At 34.8% G+C, this 18,664-nt stretch overlaps 4 protein-coding genes across 6 annotated transcripts in view; 2 read left to right on the top strand and 2 right to left on the bottom strand.

Annotated features, from left to right (window-relative positions):
* Cox7c (Cytochrome c oxidase subunit 7C) overlaps positions 1-8,938 on the bottom strand; it is a 149,577-nt gene extending 140,639 nt beyond the window's left edge. The window contains exons 1-3 of the mRNA XM_076768416.1: positions 8,728-8,938; positions 8,456-8,574; positions 8,302-8,377 (exon numbers count right to left, since the gene is read on the bottom strand). Of these exons, the coding sequence (XP_076624531.1) occupies positions 8,461-8,574; positions 8,728-8,808 (195 nt within the window). The 5' untranslated portion in view covers positions 8,809-8,938 and the 3' untranslated portion in view covers positions 8,302-8,377; positions 8,456-8,460. The remainder of the gene's footprint in view (positions 1-8,301; positions 8,378-8,455; positions 8,575-8,727) is intronic.
* Positions 75-1,253, top strand: LOC143343229 (coiled-coil-helix-coiled-coil-helix domain-containing protein 7). Of its 2 annotated transcripts, XR_013079934.1 has the most exons (4): positions 75-320; positions 556-654; positions 785-975; positions 1,135-1,253. XR_013079934.1 is itself a non-coding variant. In XM_076767902.1 (3 exons), the coding sequence occupies exons 1-3, from the start codon at positions 222-224 to the stop codon at positions 890-892; spliced, it is 306 nt and encodes a 101-aa protein (XP_076624017.1). In that variant the 5' UTR covers positions 75-221; the 3' UTR covers positions 893-1,098. The 2 variants fall into 2 exon arrangements, 1 of the variants encoding a protein (XP_076624017.1); XM_076767902.1 differs by lacking the exon at positions 1,135-1,253 and having other exon boundaries at positions 785-1,098.
* Positions 1,275-6,604, bottom strand: LOC143343228 (ethanolaminephosphotransferase 1). The gene is made up of 8 exons (XM_076767901.1): positions 6,158-6,604; positions 5,353-5,421; positions 5,084-5,276; positions 4,734-4,996; positions 4,469-4,626; positions 4,204-4,384; positions 3,700-3,876; positions 1,275-3,450 (listed from the first exon to the last, which is right to left on the bottom strand). The coding sequence occupies exons 1-8, from the start codon at positions 6,227-6,229 to the stop codon at positions 3,388-3,390; spliced, it is 1,176 nt and encodes a 391-aa protein (XP_076624016.1). The 5' UTR covers positions 6,230-6,604; the 3' UTR covers positions 1,275-3,387.
* A 606-nt stretch (positions 8,939-9,544) lies between the features above and the next one.
* Positions 9,545-16,980, top strand: LOC143343475 (immediate early response 3-interacting protein 1). 2 transcript variants are annotated; one of them, XR_013079968.1, is made up of 5 exons: positions 9,545-9,860; positions 10,092-10,193; positions 10,281-10,407; positions 14,271-14,392; positions 16,223-16,980. XR_013079968.1 is itself a non-coding variant. In XM_076768415.1 (3 exons), exons 1-3 carry the CDS (start codon positions 9,740-9,742, stop codon positions 10,334-10,336), a joined length of 279 nt encoding a protein of 92 aa, XP_076624530.1. In that variant the 5' UTR covers positions 9,549-9,739; the 3' UTR covers positions 10,337-10,479. The 2 variants fall into 2 exon arrangements, 1 of the variants encoding a protein (XP_076624530.1); XM_076768415.1 differs by lacking the exons at positions 14,271-14,392; positions 16,223-16,980 and having other exon boundaries at positions 9,549-9,860; positions 10,281-10,479.
* The last annotated feature ends 1,684 nt before the right edge of the window (positions 16,981-18,664 follow it).

Raw genomic sequence — 18,664 nt, 5'->3', positions numbered from 1 at the left:
TACTTATGATGATGGAAAGTTAATGTACAATATAGCACATATATTATCGGTCAAATAAATTCTATATAAAATTGGTAATATTCAATATCTTTTTAAAGAAACGCTAACGAACTTATCGCGCACCTAATAGAATCGGTTTAGTCGCGATATCGTTGTCGCGCGAGTTACACTCATGTTGGATTAAAGTAGACGTAAAATTAGGTTGAAAAAACTGCATAATAATGCATATTTCAAGCCCACATGAAGCCAAACAAGCAGCAAATACTCAATCAGTAAACGAACTTCGTCAAAATCAAGAATTAAATAATCCATGTCTAAAGGTATTGTAATTTAATGGTTAACTTTTTGAGGTTAGTTTCAATTTCTTTTCCATTTACGATAAAACTATATTATTTTAAATTTATTAATTGGAAGAATATACTTTTTAATTGAACGATTAACCATAAACAGCAAGTAATGTATACTGTTAGGCGTTATATCAGTTTTTTATCATCGTAGTTTAAAGAAAATGTTCTGTTCTAGTGATTTGTTAAATTTGTGTGATTTTCATTTCAGGAACATAATCTTAGTTTAAAGTGCCTTGATATTAACGATTACAAGCATGAAAAATGCGAAATGTACTTTGCAAATTACAAAGTCTGCAAAGCATTTTGGGTAATTTATAATACATTTAGTTTGCTTGCTATTTTACTTTCATTGATTTGTAATAGTTGTATGCACATTATAATACTGTTTTATCATTTTTATCAAATTATTATCATTGTACATTTAACTGATATTTTAGAGACAGGTAAGAATTGATCGTAAACAACGTGGTATTATTCCACACCTTCCATTACCCGAGGATAGAGACAAAGTGAAAACAGAATACCTTCACTCTAAAAGAAAATAATAATATTTCTGCATCTTTTTATATGCATGTATTCAACAAATGTGCAACTTATATTTGATTTTACATACACAGAAGTGTGGTAAGTTTAATTGTCTAATTTTCATTACTAAATTACTTCTGTTGTAGTATTCAAAATATAACATTGATAATAAAAATGTTTCTGAATTTAATAAATTGTTTTATCTATATCGTAATTATATAGAAATTAATTTGTACAAGTTTTCCTATCATATTTTCAGAAGTATCATCTGTTAGAGATTATACCGTTACAAATAAATTAGGTCTAAAGCTATTATTTTTCATGTTTCTCAATTGTATCAACAATGATAGTGCATTAAAAATAAGTAAATAAAGGATAGACAATATTTAAAAATAAACAAAATTCAGTTTACACAAAATCTTTTTAATATCTTTGGCAGAAATAAACCTTGGAAAATAGTACGATTACATTTACCATTGATAAAAGTTATAAACAATTAATCGATGCATAATTACATTGAAACAAAATAAAATATCTAAAGAGTAAAGTTACACAGCATTTTAGTTAAAACAGATTACATAGGATTTGTTAAATGCTATTCGCACGAATATCGTATGAATGTTCAATTGTTAAAGCATTTTACGTCTCGAAATCCCTACACGTAAACTATATTTTTTCCCAAGATTATGTATGTACACATACTAAATTTTACAAAAGCTTTTGTTAATCCTATGAAGATTCGATTCTAATTGATATTTAAAACATTTTATTCTTGTTACATGCAGTAACATATTTAATTCTTGTAATAATGTATTGAATATATACATAAGAAATTACTTGTTCGATATTTCTATTTGTAGACTTCACAACATAGCATTTTTGCACATGGAATTGATGAAAATCTATGGAAATGCATGTTTAAATCGTTTGATTTATTCTAGATTGACTTACGTTATCATAATAATTAAGCTTAAAATTGAATTTGCTTGAATCTTAAAAGAAGATTCTAATTTTTGTTCTCTTTCAACGTGGGACATTTTAATAGCTATCTAATATTTAATGTGAAGCCTCTAGCTGCTAGAGTATATATTTATATAAATGTATTTTGGTAACATTTGACCTGTTACTTTCTTGTTTGTCTCCCGCAGATTATTAATTTACACGCTTCAAATGCAAACACCTTTGAATCTTAAATCTTAAAACTAAAAAAAATTGAGCAACATGAAGGGTTAGACAACTTTTCTTTGAAAATGAAAAAAAATGCACAACTTTCATTCTACACAAATTTTTTCTATAAAATTGTGACTGTGATTCTGTGCATTATTTTCCCCACGTTGGAGAACTATCAAACGTATAATTCTGAGTATACAGTAACACGCATTCCATGTTTCTAAAAGAAAAAAATATACAATATAGTATTATATACATGGAAAAATCTTCCCACTGAATAATCAGTTTTTTGGCCATTCGTTCGATAACAAACCGTCATAAATATCATGGTAGAAAAAGGAATTTCTATCATTTTCCACTGAATTGACAATTCTAACTTGTAGTCTATCTCGTAATTATTACGAATTTTGAAAATTTGTTACTTAATTTGACGCTGTCGTCATATCGATAGTAAAAATCGATGCTAGATCTCCGCTAAACGCAAAATAACACACATGCATTCTTACATAAAATAAATAATGTCTCTTGCGTATATTATATTACAAACATACATCAATATATTTCTCCTCTATTACTTCGTATCAAAGTTCATTACTCTAAACTAACTCGGCTTCGATGCGGTGCGAAACGTTTAACTTCGTAGACGTCTATAGTTTGAGATTTTTCACAATATAAGCACTCAAGGTTTAATGATTTCTACGAAAAAAACGATTATCGATCGCATAATAGAACCGAGCAAGCTTAATACCGCAGACGATACACGTTAAAAACGAAGAACAAAAATGCTCCTACACACAGTCAAAGTATACGAACAGAACACAAAAAGACAACACAGAAGTTGATGGCTGCTCTCTTTACCTACTGTTAATCCTATGGGTACTGTAAACGTTTATAGACACTCAGTGCGCGCAGCGAATACCCTTGGGCGTTCAACGAATTTGCAACTACATAATATCCACACGCATTGCGTGATAAACGTTTGAGGTTAGCACCAAAAGTATTAAGTTATTCAAAATACGAAAAAAATATGATTTCTGCGACTAAGTATCACAGCAATATGAGAATCAAATGATTTTGTCTCTGCGAATGATTAAATAAGATCACTTAATAGTTAACTAGTTTGATCAATTGTCCTATTTTCACGTATTTGGAAGCTTTCTTTATCTTTGTTGGAGAACAAAACTCTAAGCCGTATTTGTTTTCCATTCGTGTAATTCATTGTCAACGATAATTTCGTGTCAAATCTCTTCCTTCCCTTTGTCTACTAGTTTGTACTCACTGATTCGTAACTGTCTCCGACTACCTTATTTATTCTTCGTTTTTAACATGTATCGTCGGCAAGTAGTCAATCTTTACGATCCTTGATACGGAATGTATGAATGCGGAAGTGACGACACATTTGACGTACCTAAAATGGCAAGATATCACTTTATCAGTACTTTGAAAAGCAACATGTTAATTCGGGAGTGGGGAACCTTTTAGCGTTGGTGACAATCCACATGTCAATACATGAACGTTCATGTATAATGATAAATAACAAATAATAATTGATAAAATACGAAAAAGGTAGCACAGAATACACCAAAAGGCCGTAGGTTCCCCGTCCCTGTATAAATTCCTTTAAGACAATTATCGAATATAAAAGTATGAGGCTTACCACACAAGTGCCATAATGAATATGTGCTAACAAAATCACGATGGCAACGATGTATGTGAATACCAGATCTACGCTCGGCAAGATAAACGAAAATGCTGCTGTAACTCCTACAGGCAGCAATATCCACGATAATAGTTCGCATCTGGTGTTGCTCATTTGCGACACGATTAATCGACACTAAAAATTTAATATAAAATTAATATTTAACCCTGTTACCTGCACACAATATTTAACAGGTTGAGTACCGCAGCCAACACCACTAGTATTTCCGTTTAGAACGCGTCGATCACTAGTGATTGACATTTCGTATACAATGCTATTTTAAAACACTTGCCATAAATAAACCCGAATACTCGTAAGGTTCTGAATTACATTAATGTTATTGAGACGTCCGATATAAATGGAAAAGCATGATAAATTCGCTCGATACTCAACTTGTTGATAAGCACTGCTTATTAGCAACTGCTGTAGCTGAAGAGTTAATCGTATATTTGTTCATCTTACACATATATTTGAAAAGATGGTTCCAACTGTCAAGAAGACGATTCGGGGATCTTCTTCCACGATATTATTTGGCGAATGCACTACCCAAATTGTCGAGATTGTGAAAAGTACACCTAAAAGTAACAAAGGTCTAATGGCATCTAGGAATGTTCGCATCTTGCCAGTCTTATCTCTGTATGACCTGCAAATAAAAATGTTTAAAATACATTTTTAAATAAAAACCCCTAATAGAAGATATAAAATGCTTCGATTTAATTGCACTAACTTGTATATGTTCCATAGAACTACGGGTAAACTAGTCGCAATTGCAGTAATGTAAAGTAACATTTCGAACATCACTCCAACTGATATTTCACCAGGTAGCATGAATTTCCAGGTTCTATGTCCTCCTATACTTGATATAATAAATACTATAATAGTACCCTAAAAATTTGAAACGATTGTGAGTCACGCAAATTATCGATCATTTATCACATCATTAAGCGCATGGAAATATATCGATAGCAGTACTGAATATGAAATGAACTTACTACCATAGACAAATCGTATCCCCAAGGAAGAAATAATACACCAGTGTTATATTTTTCCCAATGGGTCAAATAGAAATTAATAAATACACTCCAGAGTATGAAATACATTCTTAGCGGGGATACACTGTTGTCTGTCCTACCAAATACAGAGAACATACAAACAGTAATAAGAATTGTTGTCCAACTGTCTAATCCATGATCAAATAATTCTCCTAAGGGTCCAGATGTTTGAGTACGTCTAGCTTGTTTTCCATCAATGCCATCTATAAAAGAAAGAATTATTATTAAATAAACAATTTCTATAAATCAATAGAAAATCTTATAATATACTTTACAATTTTTATGCTTACCAAGTGTATAAGCCATGAAAACATTAAATGCACCTAAAGCAAAGACCCATCTTGGTATAGGAGGATACTGTGGTGTATCATCACTGGATGCATACAAATAGTAATCATAACTAGCAAACATTACAAAGTTTAGGACAGTAAAAAGGAATCCAGAGAATGTTAACACATTTGGGGCAACCCATTTTGGACAGTACTGAAAAAGAATTATAATCTTTCATGAGAAGTTTGGATGAAAGAGCATAATAAAATAATTTTAGTGAAAATCATACCTGAACTACTTTGTTCCAAAATGGGTGCATAATATACACACTGAGAGGGCTTGTGTCCACAGAGCTATACTGAAAATAAATGGTTAAATTATCATTTAAAATATTATAGTATATAAATGTATGCTTTTCAAAATATCTATTCATTATTAAACTTATATAATTGATTACATTTGTATGATAGAATACATAAGTAGAAACTATAGAGACTGAAGACTATCGAATATAAATATGTAATAATATGTTACATAACTCCTATCAATAGTAGATCATTTACAAACAGTTTAAAACAATATTTCATATATTTTTAATATTTAAATTTATTACATTATTGCCTATTAACAAAAGCTTAGAATTTCTATAATTTCTACATATTAAATTGCTTACATTTGAGAATAGAAGCTCATTGTTTTAAAAATCAATATTTCATAAATTACTTGTAATAGATTACTAAACTTATAATCCAAATCATACGACAATATTTGCAAAAAACAATACACAAAAACATGATCAATAGAGTTAAGCTGATATTTACTCTAGGAAAAAATATAAAATGATTATTCACAGAAAATTATTTTCAATAAGCATGAAAATAGTTAACAACATTGGCATTGAAGAAATATTAACTTGAAGTTAGAAATAATAGTTTGAAAAATTTATAGAAACAATAAGACAGATTAATTATAAATTTATCTGACAGAATATCTCAAAGTCATGGAAGGGAAACTATTAAATTCGTTAATTGATCTTTAATGAAATCTAACTCTGATGTATATAACGAACGGGCCACGAACAAGCCGCAACTTACTTTATAATTCTCGAAACCGGTGAGGTGCTGTTCCGTCAAATATTCGACCTCGAGGCCCAGTTTCTGATACATGGTGAACCGGAGGATATTTTAACCGCTATAGGAGACGTAATTTGAGCGCTTCGAGATTTAATTTGTTTCACTTCATTAGTACCATCTTTCCCAGAACTAAATACGAGAAAAATTTCAAGTTATGCACACGAAGAGAAAGGTCCACATTCAAGCACGTGTTCCTCTTCGAGTGGCCGAGTCGAGCGTCAATTCATCGTGATATCGAGGTATATTCAGCGACGGTACCGTGAAACGGCTCCTCCAAGTCTAAGCTGAAGGCCGATTCTCACGTGTCGGGGACGAATGAAACGACGCGTGGAGCGAAAAGCGATCGATTCTCCTCCGCTTATAAATTAAAAAAGGAGAGGAACATGAAATACGCCTACTGCATATCGGTAGTGCATCATTCTTAAATTAGACGATCGGTGACGTTTGCCGTCGTGAGATAACAAGATCTCATTAGATAATTAAGAAAAGATGACTTTGACAGGGATCAGATTTATTTGAGTGCCTATTAAATGTGAATTGGAATTATCTAATTTATACATGAAATTATTAGTATAGATACTTGAGCACATTTTAAATATTTTACTTCCATTTAGTTTGAAGCAGCTTGCGACGATGATTGTGAGGCTGAAATACAATGGCCCCACAAGTATTCGTGCACAAAAACGAAATTGGTTCAACTTAATTTTATTAGTATTTATATGACGTTCTTTTAAAATGTAATTATACGTAATTAAAGTATAATTATTAATCTTCGAAACCACATAACAGTAAATAAAAATAAATCTTTCGATATATAAATAAAATATATTTATTATATGGTGTAAATACCGGCCCACAAAAGTCTTCATAGAATTAATAATAACAAAAATTTAATCGTATGTAATACTGTTTACAATTGAAAAAACCCTAATGTCTGTAAAATTGTAAATAACGCTACTTTAATTGAGAATACAAATAATTTAATCATATTTTTAATGATATTCGAATGTTAGAACATTGCTTTCCTCTTTACATGGACGTATAAATGAATATGCGTCTATTTTTTCCTACATTTGTGTTTATGTAACGACTAAAATGACTAAGGTCATGTAAATGCCGGTTGTTATAGTTTATAGTTAGTGATTAAAAATAACGATATTTGCTGCACGAATGATATGAAAATTTGAGGTTTTCAGTCAGACTTCAAATTACAATGCGTTTTAAAAGAAATTTGTATTGTTTGTTTGTAAATGTAGCTAAACTTTTTAAATATTGATAAAACTTCCTGTTCTTATGTGTTATAACTTACGGATTTGATCGAAACTTGTTTCTTTATAAAAAACGTTTGCACGAATTAATTTGCAACATTATTACTGTTATTCTGAATATTGAATATAGAAATAGTGGATATCTTTACAACTATGCGTAATTTAAAATAAGCGAATACCTACGTGTAAGTTACGGTTTTTAAATATTTTTAACAAAAAATTTTTTTATAAAATAATTTCAATTATACGAACTTTTTATATTTCTTTATGGAGAATATTAGTACAGATACTTGAATCTTTTTTGCAAACAATTTACATTGTTACGCTTAATCTATATTACATTTTACTCTAAAAAGGGGTTTATAAGTTTGGGAACATTTAGTACTCATTGATGCAAAAAATGTCTAACAAACATAGGTTTGAAAATTAATTTTTTCAATATAAAATTAACTTTTAATATTCATGAATATTTCAATTCATAAGCAAGTATCTTTGAATTCTTTTTTCTGAATATGAAGAAGAAATGATTCATTAGAAGTAGGTATATTAGTTCAAGGATTGCTTTGTAGATACTGACCTTTCTTATTTCAAATGTTCCATACTATTGAACCTCCTTATACTATCCCTTCTCTGTAGGCTTCATTTAAATGTTGTAATTAATATATTGATACCTTTGAGTTAATGTGCCTATCACAGAGGGACTCGCTTATAAATTTAAATATTCATACATATTAAAACTGTGAAATATTTTTCAAAAACTTATAGTACAGGGTTAGATGCATCTTTGCATCATTAATACAAAAAGTTCTTTTTATTAAACATTTGTGATTTAATATTCTTTTATTACAAATACATCATGTTATATTTCTTACAATGATGGTAAAATAATTTACTAATGTTAATACCATATCATCTGAAAGGCAAGAATTAAAGTAAATACAAATTCGATTCAATTGTATAATGTGATAAAAAATAAACCACAGAAACTCACACTGTTTACTTCAATAACTGATGACGGAGGATCACGTAAGGAAGTGCAAGTCCGCTTCCAAAATATACAGTGAACAGTGCAGTGATCATGTATTTATTCTTAATGCTGAAGGGTAGATTCTACAGAAATAAATTTCATTCCTTAAATTGCGATCTTAAGAACCATTGGTTTAAATTATTTTATATCAATAAACGAACGTAAATGTGTTGTTTGCGTTTTGATGAAAAAGAACGCAATTATATAATGAAAGGGTTGAAGTTTTTTTTACTTACAGCGCCAGGAAAACCTTCATCACCATGGCTACTTCTCCTTACAGCGCTGGTTACGAAAGTCCTAACATGTCGTGAAATCATTTTTGAACTCTTGTTTTATTCAGTCTTATGCTGTCGAATAATAATTTACTTCTATCCTTTTACAGTATTCCGATCCAAACGACAAGTTGCGTTGCAATGCAATGGATCGTTGCCGAGTACAACCTTATGGTGGGTTCACAAATTCAGATAATACCTAAGGGTAGATACGTAAAGTGACGATAGTGTTCCTTTTTAGGGACATTTATTTTTTATAGTGTCACGACTGGAACAGTGAATAGAACCACAAACGAGGTATAGAATAGATTATGCATCTTATGGAAGTTGGTATCACATGAACTGCAATACCGATCTGATAAAAAACTAGTGATTTTTAAGCGACCTCTTCGTTTAAAGAACTGTGATCTTAGGAACTATAATCAATTGAACTACTGAAATCAATGAAATTAGGAAACATAGAAAAGTCTTTCTTCTCTTATATAGTGTACTTGCTATTATTAATAATTTTATTTGTTATCTAAAGAAACTATTTTAAATTCGCAGCCATTAGCTCAGTGTTACCCGCGACAAAAATCCTTTGTCGTGATGTATAATACTCAGATTGATACTACTTATATGGTTTCTATTCTATCATATTTTAATCTATGCTTATAAGGCAAGACTGAAATGTACATATTTATTTACAATGTACAATACTATATGTTTTCACATATCTTTGATTAATCAAATTTGCGCATAGGTCTAAGAAAGACTTGAGTTACTGTTAGTAATAAGAAAAGAAAAGAAAACGCGTAAATTATTGATACACCATACAAATCTGTATTTAAAAAGTATTATTATAGAATATTTATGCAATTTGTTATGATAAAAAGAGTAATGAAGGATATAAATACTCGATACAATTTTAGAAATAAAGGGTCGGTTCTTTTCTGTAAATTGCACTTGTGGTTCGCGCCGGTTTCTGCCATAGTTGATGATTTGTAGACAGTTGCAATTCCACAACATGGCGTTTACGTTGTGGACATTGTTCGAGGCATCTCTGCTGTGTTTAAACGCTGTTTGCGTTTTGAACGAAGATAGGTTTCTTGCCAAAGGTGAATTTCTTTGTAGCTATTTTGTTTTTGTAATATTTCTCGTCCATTTTAATCGAATGTGCCAATTTCAAGCGAAAATATAGGTTATGTTGTATCTTGTAACCGTTCTGTTAATATATCGTATTAATATGACGTTTTATTTTACGAATAAAGGAATATAACAATAGTTAACTATCGCAAAGATTTAATCAATGTTGCGAATACTGACATATGTTGTTTAATTTGTTGCAGTCGGTTGGGCGTCTTGGCAAAATGTTCAAGGTTTCGGCGAACCTTTTACATGGAAGTCACATATGTTGAACTTGATCAGGTCTATAAGAACAGTAGCAAGAGGTGACTATTTTGTATTTCGTAATGCAGTCGGATGTCCATTTTGTATACTTCTTAATATTCAAATGTACAATTGTTTTTTTGTTGCAGTTCCGCTGATGTTCTTGAATATTTTAATAATTATTGTGAAACTGGTGCTTGGGTGATTTGTGGTGTAAATAAAAGGGCAGTGATCTGTGAAGAACCAAAACATTCGATATTGTACATAAGCAGAATGGTTAAGTTACACTATTTTTATTTTTGCAGTGAAAGCATTGTTTTATTTAATATAACATAAAAAAAAAAATTTTTAACGATTGTTATCTCCTTTGTTTTAACCATATTGTGTAATCTTTCTATTAATCGGTCAGCCCCAGAAAAAGAACTTTATAAAAGATTACATATTAAGTTAAACATTATCTTACATTGCTATGCTTTTAATCAACAAACCAATTATAAAATTGGTTTTCTTCCTGATAAGAAGTAATAGTGGTTCATATAAGGGGTAACACAGAGTACTTAACTAACATAGAACCTAATAGACTGATTGTGGGAGAAATTTGCCACCCTTGGTCTATACCTTCTTGTTCCTATATCCATTAGGAATTTAAAACTTCCCAAATTTTTTTCAATCAATTTATCAGTTTTACATTAAGAGCTATTTTAACATAGAGACACCTTGTGGAGACGCGGGAGACCTTGCCTAATTTTCGATCGAGGAATGCTCTTTTTGAGACCACAAATATTCTCCTATGGGTAATTTAAATCGTGAATCGAAAAACCAACGATTTCTCCGTAACTCCCTCTCCCACATTCCTAGATTTTTCAGGTACTTAATCTGCCTATTGTAGGGCACGTGTTCAGGATACTATAGCTATTGCAGAATTTGCCTTATTCTCTCAATTCTATAGGTAGATACTTAGTCTATGGTAGAGAACTCTATGCAAACAAGTTAGCCATGATTGGACAGGTCAAGGATAACAGTAGAAAAATAAAGGAATTAGGGGTTGGACTCCTGGGAAAAATTTTAATGGGAGATTCTAGAGCCCAAAATAAGACGAAAATGAAGAATACCAATTTGTCGATAGAGGCTTCGTTAAAAAGTTATTTACGTTTAAAGTTCTGCCCGTAGAACAGCTGCGTGCGCGCGATAGTGATTCTCATTCATAAGACTGTAAAGTTGTCGATACGTCACTAAGTAGAGTTTCTCTTGCTGAATGAGAACCACTATTGCCCTCACGCAGCTGTATGCAGGTTGCCTATCTACAGGCGGAACTTTAAACGTTAATAACTTTTTAACGAAGCCTCGATCAACAAATTGGTATTCTTGATTTTCTTTTTATTTTGCCTTCTAGAATCTCTCATTAAAATGTTTTCCAAGGGTAGCCAAATACCCTGTATATTTATATCGACTCGTTTAAAAATCACTTGAAAACTGAACTCTTCTTTTATGGCAGCCTGTATAACGGTCTGATCGATCTCTTTTGCCGCATCATTCGAAACTGGTAGAATTCGTATCGTCAATTACGCAACCTGTTCGTTCGACGTACACAATTTCTGGGCACGTACTGACCCCTTAAAATTGCCATAGTTTTTCTCTTTTTTTTTCTGTTTTTCTCTTCTCCGATTGCAACGGCGACCTGCATTCTCCGCACTCTTTCGCACAACGCTTATCGAGTTACATAACCGAATCCTCGTTCGCCGAGTCTTCCCTTCATTCTCGTTTTTCTTGCGATCCAGCCCCGCGATTTGATTCGTTGTAATTAAAGTAATTGCACCGGTAGCCGCACAATGTATATTCGGGAAAAAGTAAAAATTGCTCAGAGATCATATTATATTTCTAAAGTATTTATACGATAATGTTTCGAATTAAAATATCCAGCTGCTTCTGTTATCATTAAGAGTTCGTTCTATGAAACATTTAATGCCGCCTACTTTCTTGACGCTTTCCCTAAGCGTCCACTACTGAAATATAAAGAGTCAATTACTGTAACTTTTGTTTTTTTCATATCTAGGTTCAGGAAAAAACAAGGCGATATTTTCTATCGTAATTTTATGTGATTTTAGAAAGAAAAAGGATAGGTTGCTGTCTTGTCCAGTGATTTAGTACAGCAATCAATTAAGAAATAAAAGAAAGGTAGCACTTCTCCGTGGAAAATGTCTTAGAAATGTGCATTGCTGATGCTTTTACTTTAACGCGGATCCAGGGAATAACACGACGATTTTTTGTCAAGTACAAGTGTGTTATATAAAATCTCGAGTATATTTGTTAAATAACTCGAGACGCGGAGTCTATCTACATCCTACTAGGAGTCATTAAAGCAGTGATTTTTAACCACTGCGTCGCGACGGCTACACGGTGCTTCAAATGTTTGGTGATAGATCTAACGAATCTTTATTCTTTATTCTTAATCTTTGTTTTTAATCTTTATTCTTCTGATGAATGTTACTGTATAAAAGCTTTTTGAAGGTTGATTTTCTGTACTTTCAGGTTCACTTAAGGTGTAAGACCACTAAACACCTGAAATAAAGCGTTTTTTTTTCTTGGATGAATGGAAAAGTAAGAGGATAATAATATTCAAGAATGTTATTAACGATGTCGTTAAGTGTTAAAAAAAAAATTATTAAAAAGTAGTGCAAAATGACGACACTGGAGCCATTCTTGCGAGACGTGTTTGAGACGCTCTGTGGCACGCAGTATAACTGACGCAAATTTGTATCTGGAAAAAAACAAAAAATTTCCTCTTAATCTACACGAGTATAGCTAGAGAAATAGTAGGGGATTTTTGAAACATTAATTTTTGTGTGATTGGCGAGCATTTGAAGTAGAAAGTTCAATTTTGTACAAAAAATGGGGCAATCATTTGTCAATAAATAATGTTAAAATTAACTTATCGAAGATCCCCTATGTATTTTTCTAGCTATATTCATGTAGAGTATATTAGTAGATTAAAAGAAAATTTTTTGTTTCTTTTGCGTCAGTTGCACTGCGTGCCGCAAAGCGCTCCAAATTCAACACGCTTCGTGAGAATGGCTCCAGCGTCGTCATTTTGCACTATTTTTGATCAAACATTTTTTTTGTTTTAACACTTAACGACATGGTTAATAACATTCTCGAACATTCTTACTTTTTCATTCAGCCAAAAAAAAAAAAAAACGCAAGAAAACGCTTTATTTCAGGTTTTTACAGTGGTGTTACCCCTTAAATGACTTAGAAAATAAAAGGAATATCGAAGAAGCAAAAAATGCAAACAAATTCACAGACTGACCAGTGGAATTGTTTTCTTTTTTTTTTAAATACGCGGATGACGCTCAGCCACGTGGTCGCGTTTGCTATCCCATGGTTGCAGCTCGCGGAAGACGTCGATCTAATTGGTGGCGCGTAATTGTCGGCTGGTCCCGTAATTATGGAATGGTGGCGCGCGCGGGCTGAGCAGCCTCGTTGAAAAATACATCCGTCCACGTTAACGAAGCGTCTCTCGCGTAATGTTAAGCAACGTTCCGTCACCCCGGTCAAAAGCTCGCGGCCGCGGAAACGGGATTAGCGAAAGTACAAACGACGACGTAGAGCCGGGTACCATTGTGAACGAGCGCGTTTTACGAGCCTGTTGCTCGCTCGACAAATCCTCTTCCCATAATTGGCCGAGCGAATCGCATTGTGCGTCGTCACCGTGCCCGCGTTTTTCTCTCCTTTCACACGCCGCGACTTACGCCTCCGCTGATGGTTCATTCGATTGCGTGCAACTCGCGTAAAATGTCGGTTATAAGTTTTTTTTTTCGGCGAGTTGCAGGATACGCAATAATTTACATTATATTTCTTCCTTTTCTTCTTATTTATTATTTGGATTTTTTGCTTTCAATTCCAAAACCAGCACAACACCGCATTAAAACCATACTCTGTAGTTTCTTTTTTCTTGTCTTTGTATCTCTCACATATCGTATCGCTATACTACTGGATTCGCGAAATCCTTGCATGGTAATTAAACATTTATTCTTTTATAATTTACCTATATTATAAACTGAATTTACATCGAAGCGTTAACTTGTATAGCGTAAATTAAGCTGTAGTTCACTACTAACGCGAATGATGTTTGTTTTCAGATCGTCAACGGTTCGTGGTTCGTTGGAATAAACAAGAGACTTAACATGGTCCCTCAAGGAAAAGTTTAATGGCGTCGCGATATCTTGGCACATTTCTAATAAAACGATGAAATCATCCAAAGGTAAATAAAATAAGGAACAATGACTTCAGTCAAGAGACCACACCACACATTAATTTTTTATGGGTAGTAGCTTGATTATCGAGCGAGGATTAGCAGCTCCCCAAATTCCATAATATTGTCCGTCGCATAATAAATTATTTACCCCTAAATTGACGAGTTTCTGCTCCAGTAAGTTTTCTTCTGGTTTAACTGGAGCACGGATCTCGTTGCGTGCGCTCGTTTTTCTCCTCTCCTGCCTTGTAGGCACGTTTATGGATTATGCACGGCTCTTACAAAATTCCACAGAGAGTCTCACAGTTCCTCTTCTCTCCTTTCCCCTTTCACGGCCTCGCCGTACCCGCTGACGAGGAGACGCTGCACTTTCCCTGCTGGACGTCGTACATACGTAAGTCTTTTAGAATGGCCGAATCGTTGATAGCCCGATTTCCTCGGTCTTCGGAGAAATAACACTTTCCCGATTTCAATTATTCAATTGGCAAACGAGAGAACCGTAAATTATTGGCGTTCGAAAATGTTCACCGAGTCATGAGCGGCTTATGAATATCCCATTATGTAGGCGTTAAAAAAAGGATGCAAGACTCGGAGAGTACTTAGCGTTCGCTGACTCGGCTAACAAATGCTGGAAATCGGTTTCACCTCTGACAGAGTTCATTTTTCAACGGTTGGAATATGGTTCTTGCTCGGTAAATCGATTGACTGTCAGGAAAACAGTTTTAGTTTAAACGATTTTGATTTAAACGATCTGTGCTACGGTTGAAATAAGTAGAACTCTATTTTGTATCACTTCCAGTAATAAATATTTTTTATAGTACGCCTTTTAATGTTCATTCTTAACGTTTTTACCGTAACACGCTGTATACTATTTCTCGAGCAGTAATTATTGAAAGTGGCGCTTTAATTGCTCGTTTTATGCTTCGTTTGCAGTCAGTCGCAAAGCCCGTGCACGCATAACGTGTATTGAATGAAATACGTTCTTTGCATTTAGATTGTTGCATAGATTACCTATATAAGATGTGCATCGTGGAGTTATATGATCTTTTATTGCCTCGACTATGGTGTATAAAATGAATATAAACGCGTCTTTTTTATCGGTTTTACTTTTGTACAGACCCTTTTTTCACGAGTTGGGCTAAACCAAGCAATAATCCTAGAAGATGGTAAATCAATGGTGCGTAACAAACCGATTTTCAGCTATTTTACTCACAATAACACCAAGAAAAACGTTACGAAAAAGCTCATAAGCTTCTGATCCCTTTTATTCCTTGGTGCAAGTAATTCTTAGACATCGAAACTTCTTTTAAATTGATAAACAACGATCCAAACAACCTCGATCCACTCTTTTATCATTGTTGAATACCGAATTTTCGCATTGTTTCTCTTAATTTGTTGCACGTTGGAGACTCGATGAAACACTATGAAATTACGGAACCCGGGGAAACACCTGCCATAATGATTCAATTTACGTCTCCAGCGTAGCTGCGCGTTAATTACGCAACTTTGCATTGTGTTTCCCGATTGCTTAATTCTGGAACTGGTTGCTCAATTCCTAATTATTTCTCGAAACGGCAACTGTCCTCGATCGAAATTTCATTTAAGGGATCATCTTGATGAGTTTCATAAATGTCCCACCTTTGAGAATTTATATTTTAGTGGAAAAAACACTCTTTTCGAACAAAAGATGTCCATAATAGACACGTATCTTTAGTGTATATGTATAAGGCCTGCATTGCAATATAAGAAGATACTTTATGTACACAAATAATATTTTTTAAATTTTCTATATTAATGATTTTAATACTAACGAATTTATTTTCTATTTAAATTTTATAGGGGACAAGCTACACTTATACGCTGTAGGGCGGAAGCGCCGGTCACCAGTGGCCACCGTGGTAGTCGACGCGTTAAAGGAAGTTCCCATGGTCGCGGCGATCATCTTTGATAAATCGGTTATGCGCGCGATTTCGTAAGGAATGAAATCTAAATACACGTAAGCGATTTAATGCCCCGTATCATAACTCATTTTCCGCCGGCTAAACGTTTCCATTAAATAGTGGGATACATTAAATCGACCCGCTTTCGACGGTTTCCTGCGCGATAATCCAGGAAGCTATTAATCCGATGTATATTCTTGCTCAACCGTCGATGCCTCTTCTTGCCACGGAATTAGTATGCTGATATTGGTTAATGCTTCTGGTAGGAAAGATCTTGTTGGTCGCTTCGAGCATTTTATTGCGAGCTTACAACGTTACGATCCCAGTAATTCCACATAGATTTGATAAGATTTAAAGAGGAATTACACGATAAAAAAATGTTTGCCACAAGTTTATGCATGTATACTCGAATAAAAAAATAAATAGATATTCAGGTCAACTTCTGTCCGCGTAGCACAGTTTTACTTGTTAAAAACTTTCTCAATGGACATATACTAGGATGGCCTATTAGTGTCTCGTTTACTTCGTGGAAAATTCGAACGTGCATATAGCAACCACAAATGTTATTATGAACTCTATCGGATCTAGCCATAAATACGAAAACATTGAAAACTTAATTAAAGTTAGAATTTCTATAGATATGAATTATATTGAAAAGTGTGTTGAATTAATGCCAAAAATATTGACAGAGATCCCATGAACCACTGAAAAGTAAATGTACGAAGCACGCTATATATCGCCGTTAATTTAAATAATGTGTGCTTTCGAGGGAGAAGATTTTTTCCAGGCGGGATCGGCTTTTTGCCCACTGCGGTTCGTGGGAAACGCAGCGCGCGTCAGTCGATGGAAGAATTCCGCGACTGAAACGACTTTCGAATCTCTGACCGGGCTTCTCCTCCGGTCTCCTTTTGCGAAGCGTCCGCGAGACTTTTGCGTCATGTCCAGCGGAGAAGATCGGTGCAGTGAAAGGAGAAAGGCGCCCGTGGGGCTTCGAAACGCAGTGGAAAAAAAAAATTCGGTGTCTTCCGAAGGAGGAAGCGAACTAAATAAAAAAAGAAGAAGAAAGATCAGCGAGAGGACGAGGGGTCACGCGGGAGAGATCGCGACGCTGACGATCAAGGAAGATCGTCGTGGAAAAGAGAAATTAAGGACAAGGGCGGAGGGGGGGGGGGAAGGAGGGAGGCGTAGGCTCGGCGAGACGCGAAATTGAACGAGTCTGTTGGTTCAACGGTGGCGACGTTTTTTTTTTTTATTTTTTTCTACAAAAAAGCCTTTATACAAGTACAAAAATGCGTAGTTAAGGAGTAGCGTTTGAAACATATAAAAAAATAGAATGTATCTGTTTCGTGTGTATATTCGTCCGCGTCAGCGCCCGCTTTCGTTGTACCGAGAGATGCTATCTCTGATTCGATTTGTCCTCCTCGTTTTCGGTTCGACCTTACTTCCGGATCGCTGAATTCTGCGCAACGTGCGCGTCGATTTCCTCTCATCGCGGCAGCGGACGCCACGAAAAAGCGTGTACGTGTGTATTTACGTGTGTGGTTGTATTTACAGGGCGCGATTTCTCGCACCGATCACGGCTTCGACTACGACTATCGGCTCGGGCTCAACGGCCTTGTATCGTTTTCATCTTTGAGTCTTATGAATATTTGCTACGAATCTCCGTCGAGATCCCGTTAAGCATCGAGGCTTTGTTTATCACTGGTTCGATTCCTCGCGAATACGACCGCGACGACGAATGATTTTGGTACGACAGAACGCGACACCATGCTCGACGCCCGAATCATTGAGGCGGCTCCGGTCTAAACGGACGTTCAAGTTCGCTCCCGTGCCCCGTACCGTCGGAGCGACGACCTTTTGATTCCCCGACGGAGACGGCGGCTACGGGAGTCCCGTGATTACCTCAGCGCGCACAATCCGCGATCCCGCGGAGGATCGTGGCCCGTTGAAGCGACGACGACTTGATTTCAACGAGACAGGATCCTGGGGAATCCTCGCCGGTTGTTATCCTCGTGCGCGCACCCAGATTTCATTGCATTCCTCTTCGTCCGTGGACCTTGACCCGTCGAAACGACGACCTTCGATCGAAGAAGAAGACCTCAGCCTTCGAGAATCGTCCGTTTAATCTTAAAGAAAATTCGACCTTGTTCGACTCGAGCCTCGCGGTTGGACGCTCAACGATTCGTCCTTCGTACGACGACCTTTCGAGCGAATTGCCCGGGGAGACGAAACACTCGGGAGAACTTCCCTCGGCAAGTTGAAAAAAAGAAATGAAATCTTGGATCCTCCGGTTTGTACTGATTGGTCCTGGCTGCCTCGACCTTAACCGACTGCCTCTGTT

This window comes from Colletes latitarsis, chromosome 7 (genome assembly GCF_051014445.1).
Source record: "Colletes latitarsis isolate SP2378_abdomen chromosome 7, iyColLati1, whole genome shotgun sequence".
Classification (NCBI taxonomy): domain Eukaryota; kingdom Metazoa; phylum Arthropoda; class Insecta; order Hymenoptera; family Colletidae; genus Colletes; species Colletes latitarsis.
Note: the sequence above shows the minus strand (reverse complement) of the source record. Positions and strands in the feature narration are given on the sequence as shown.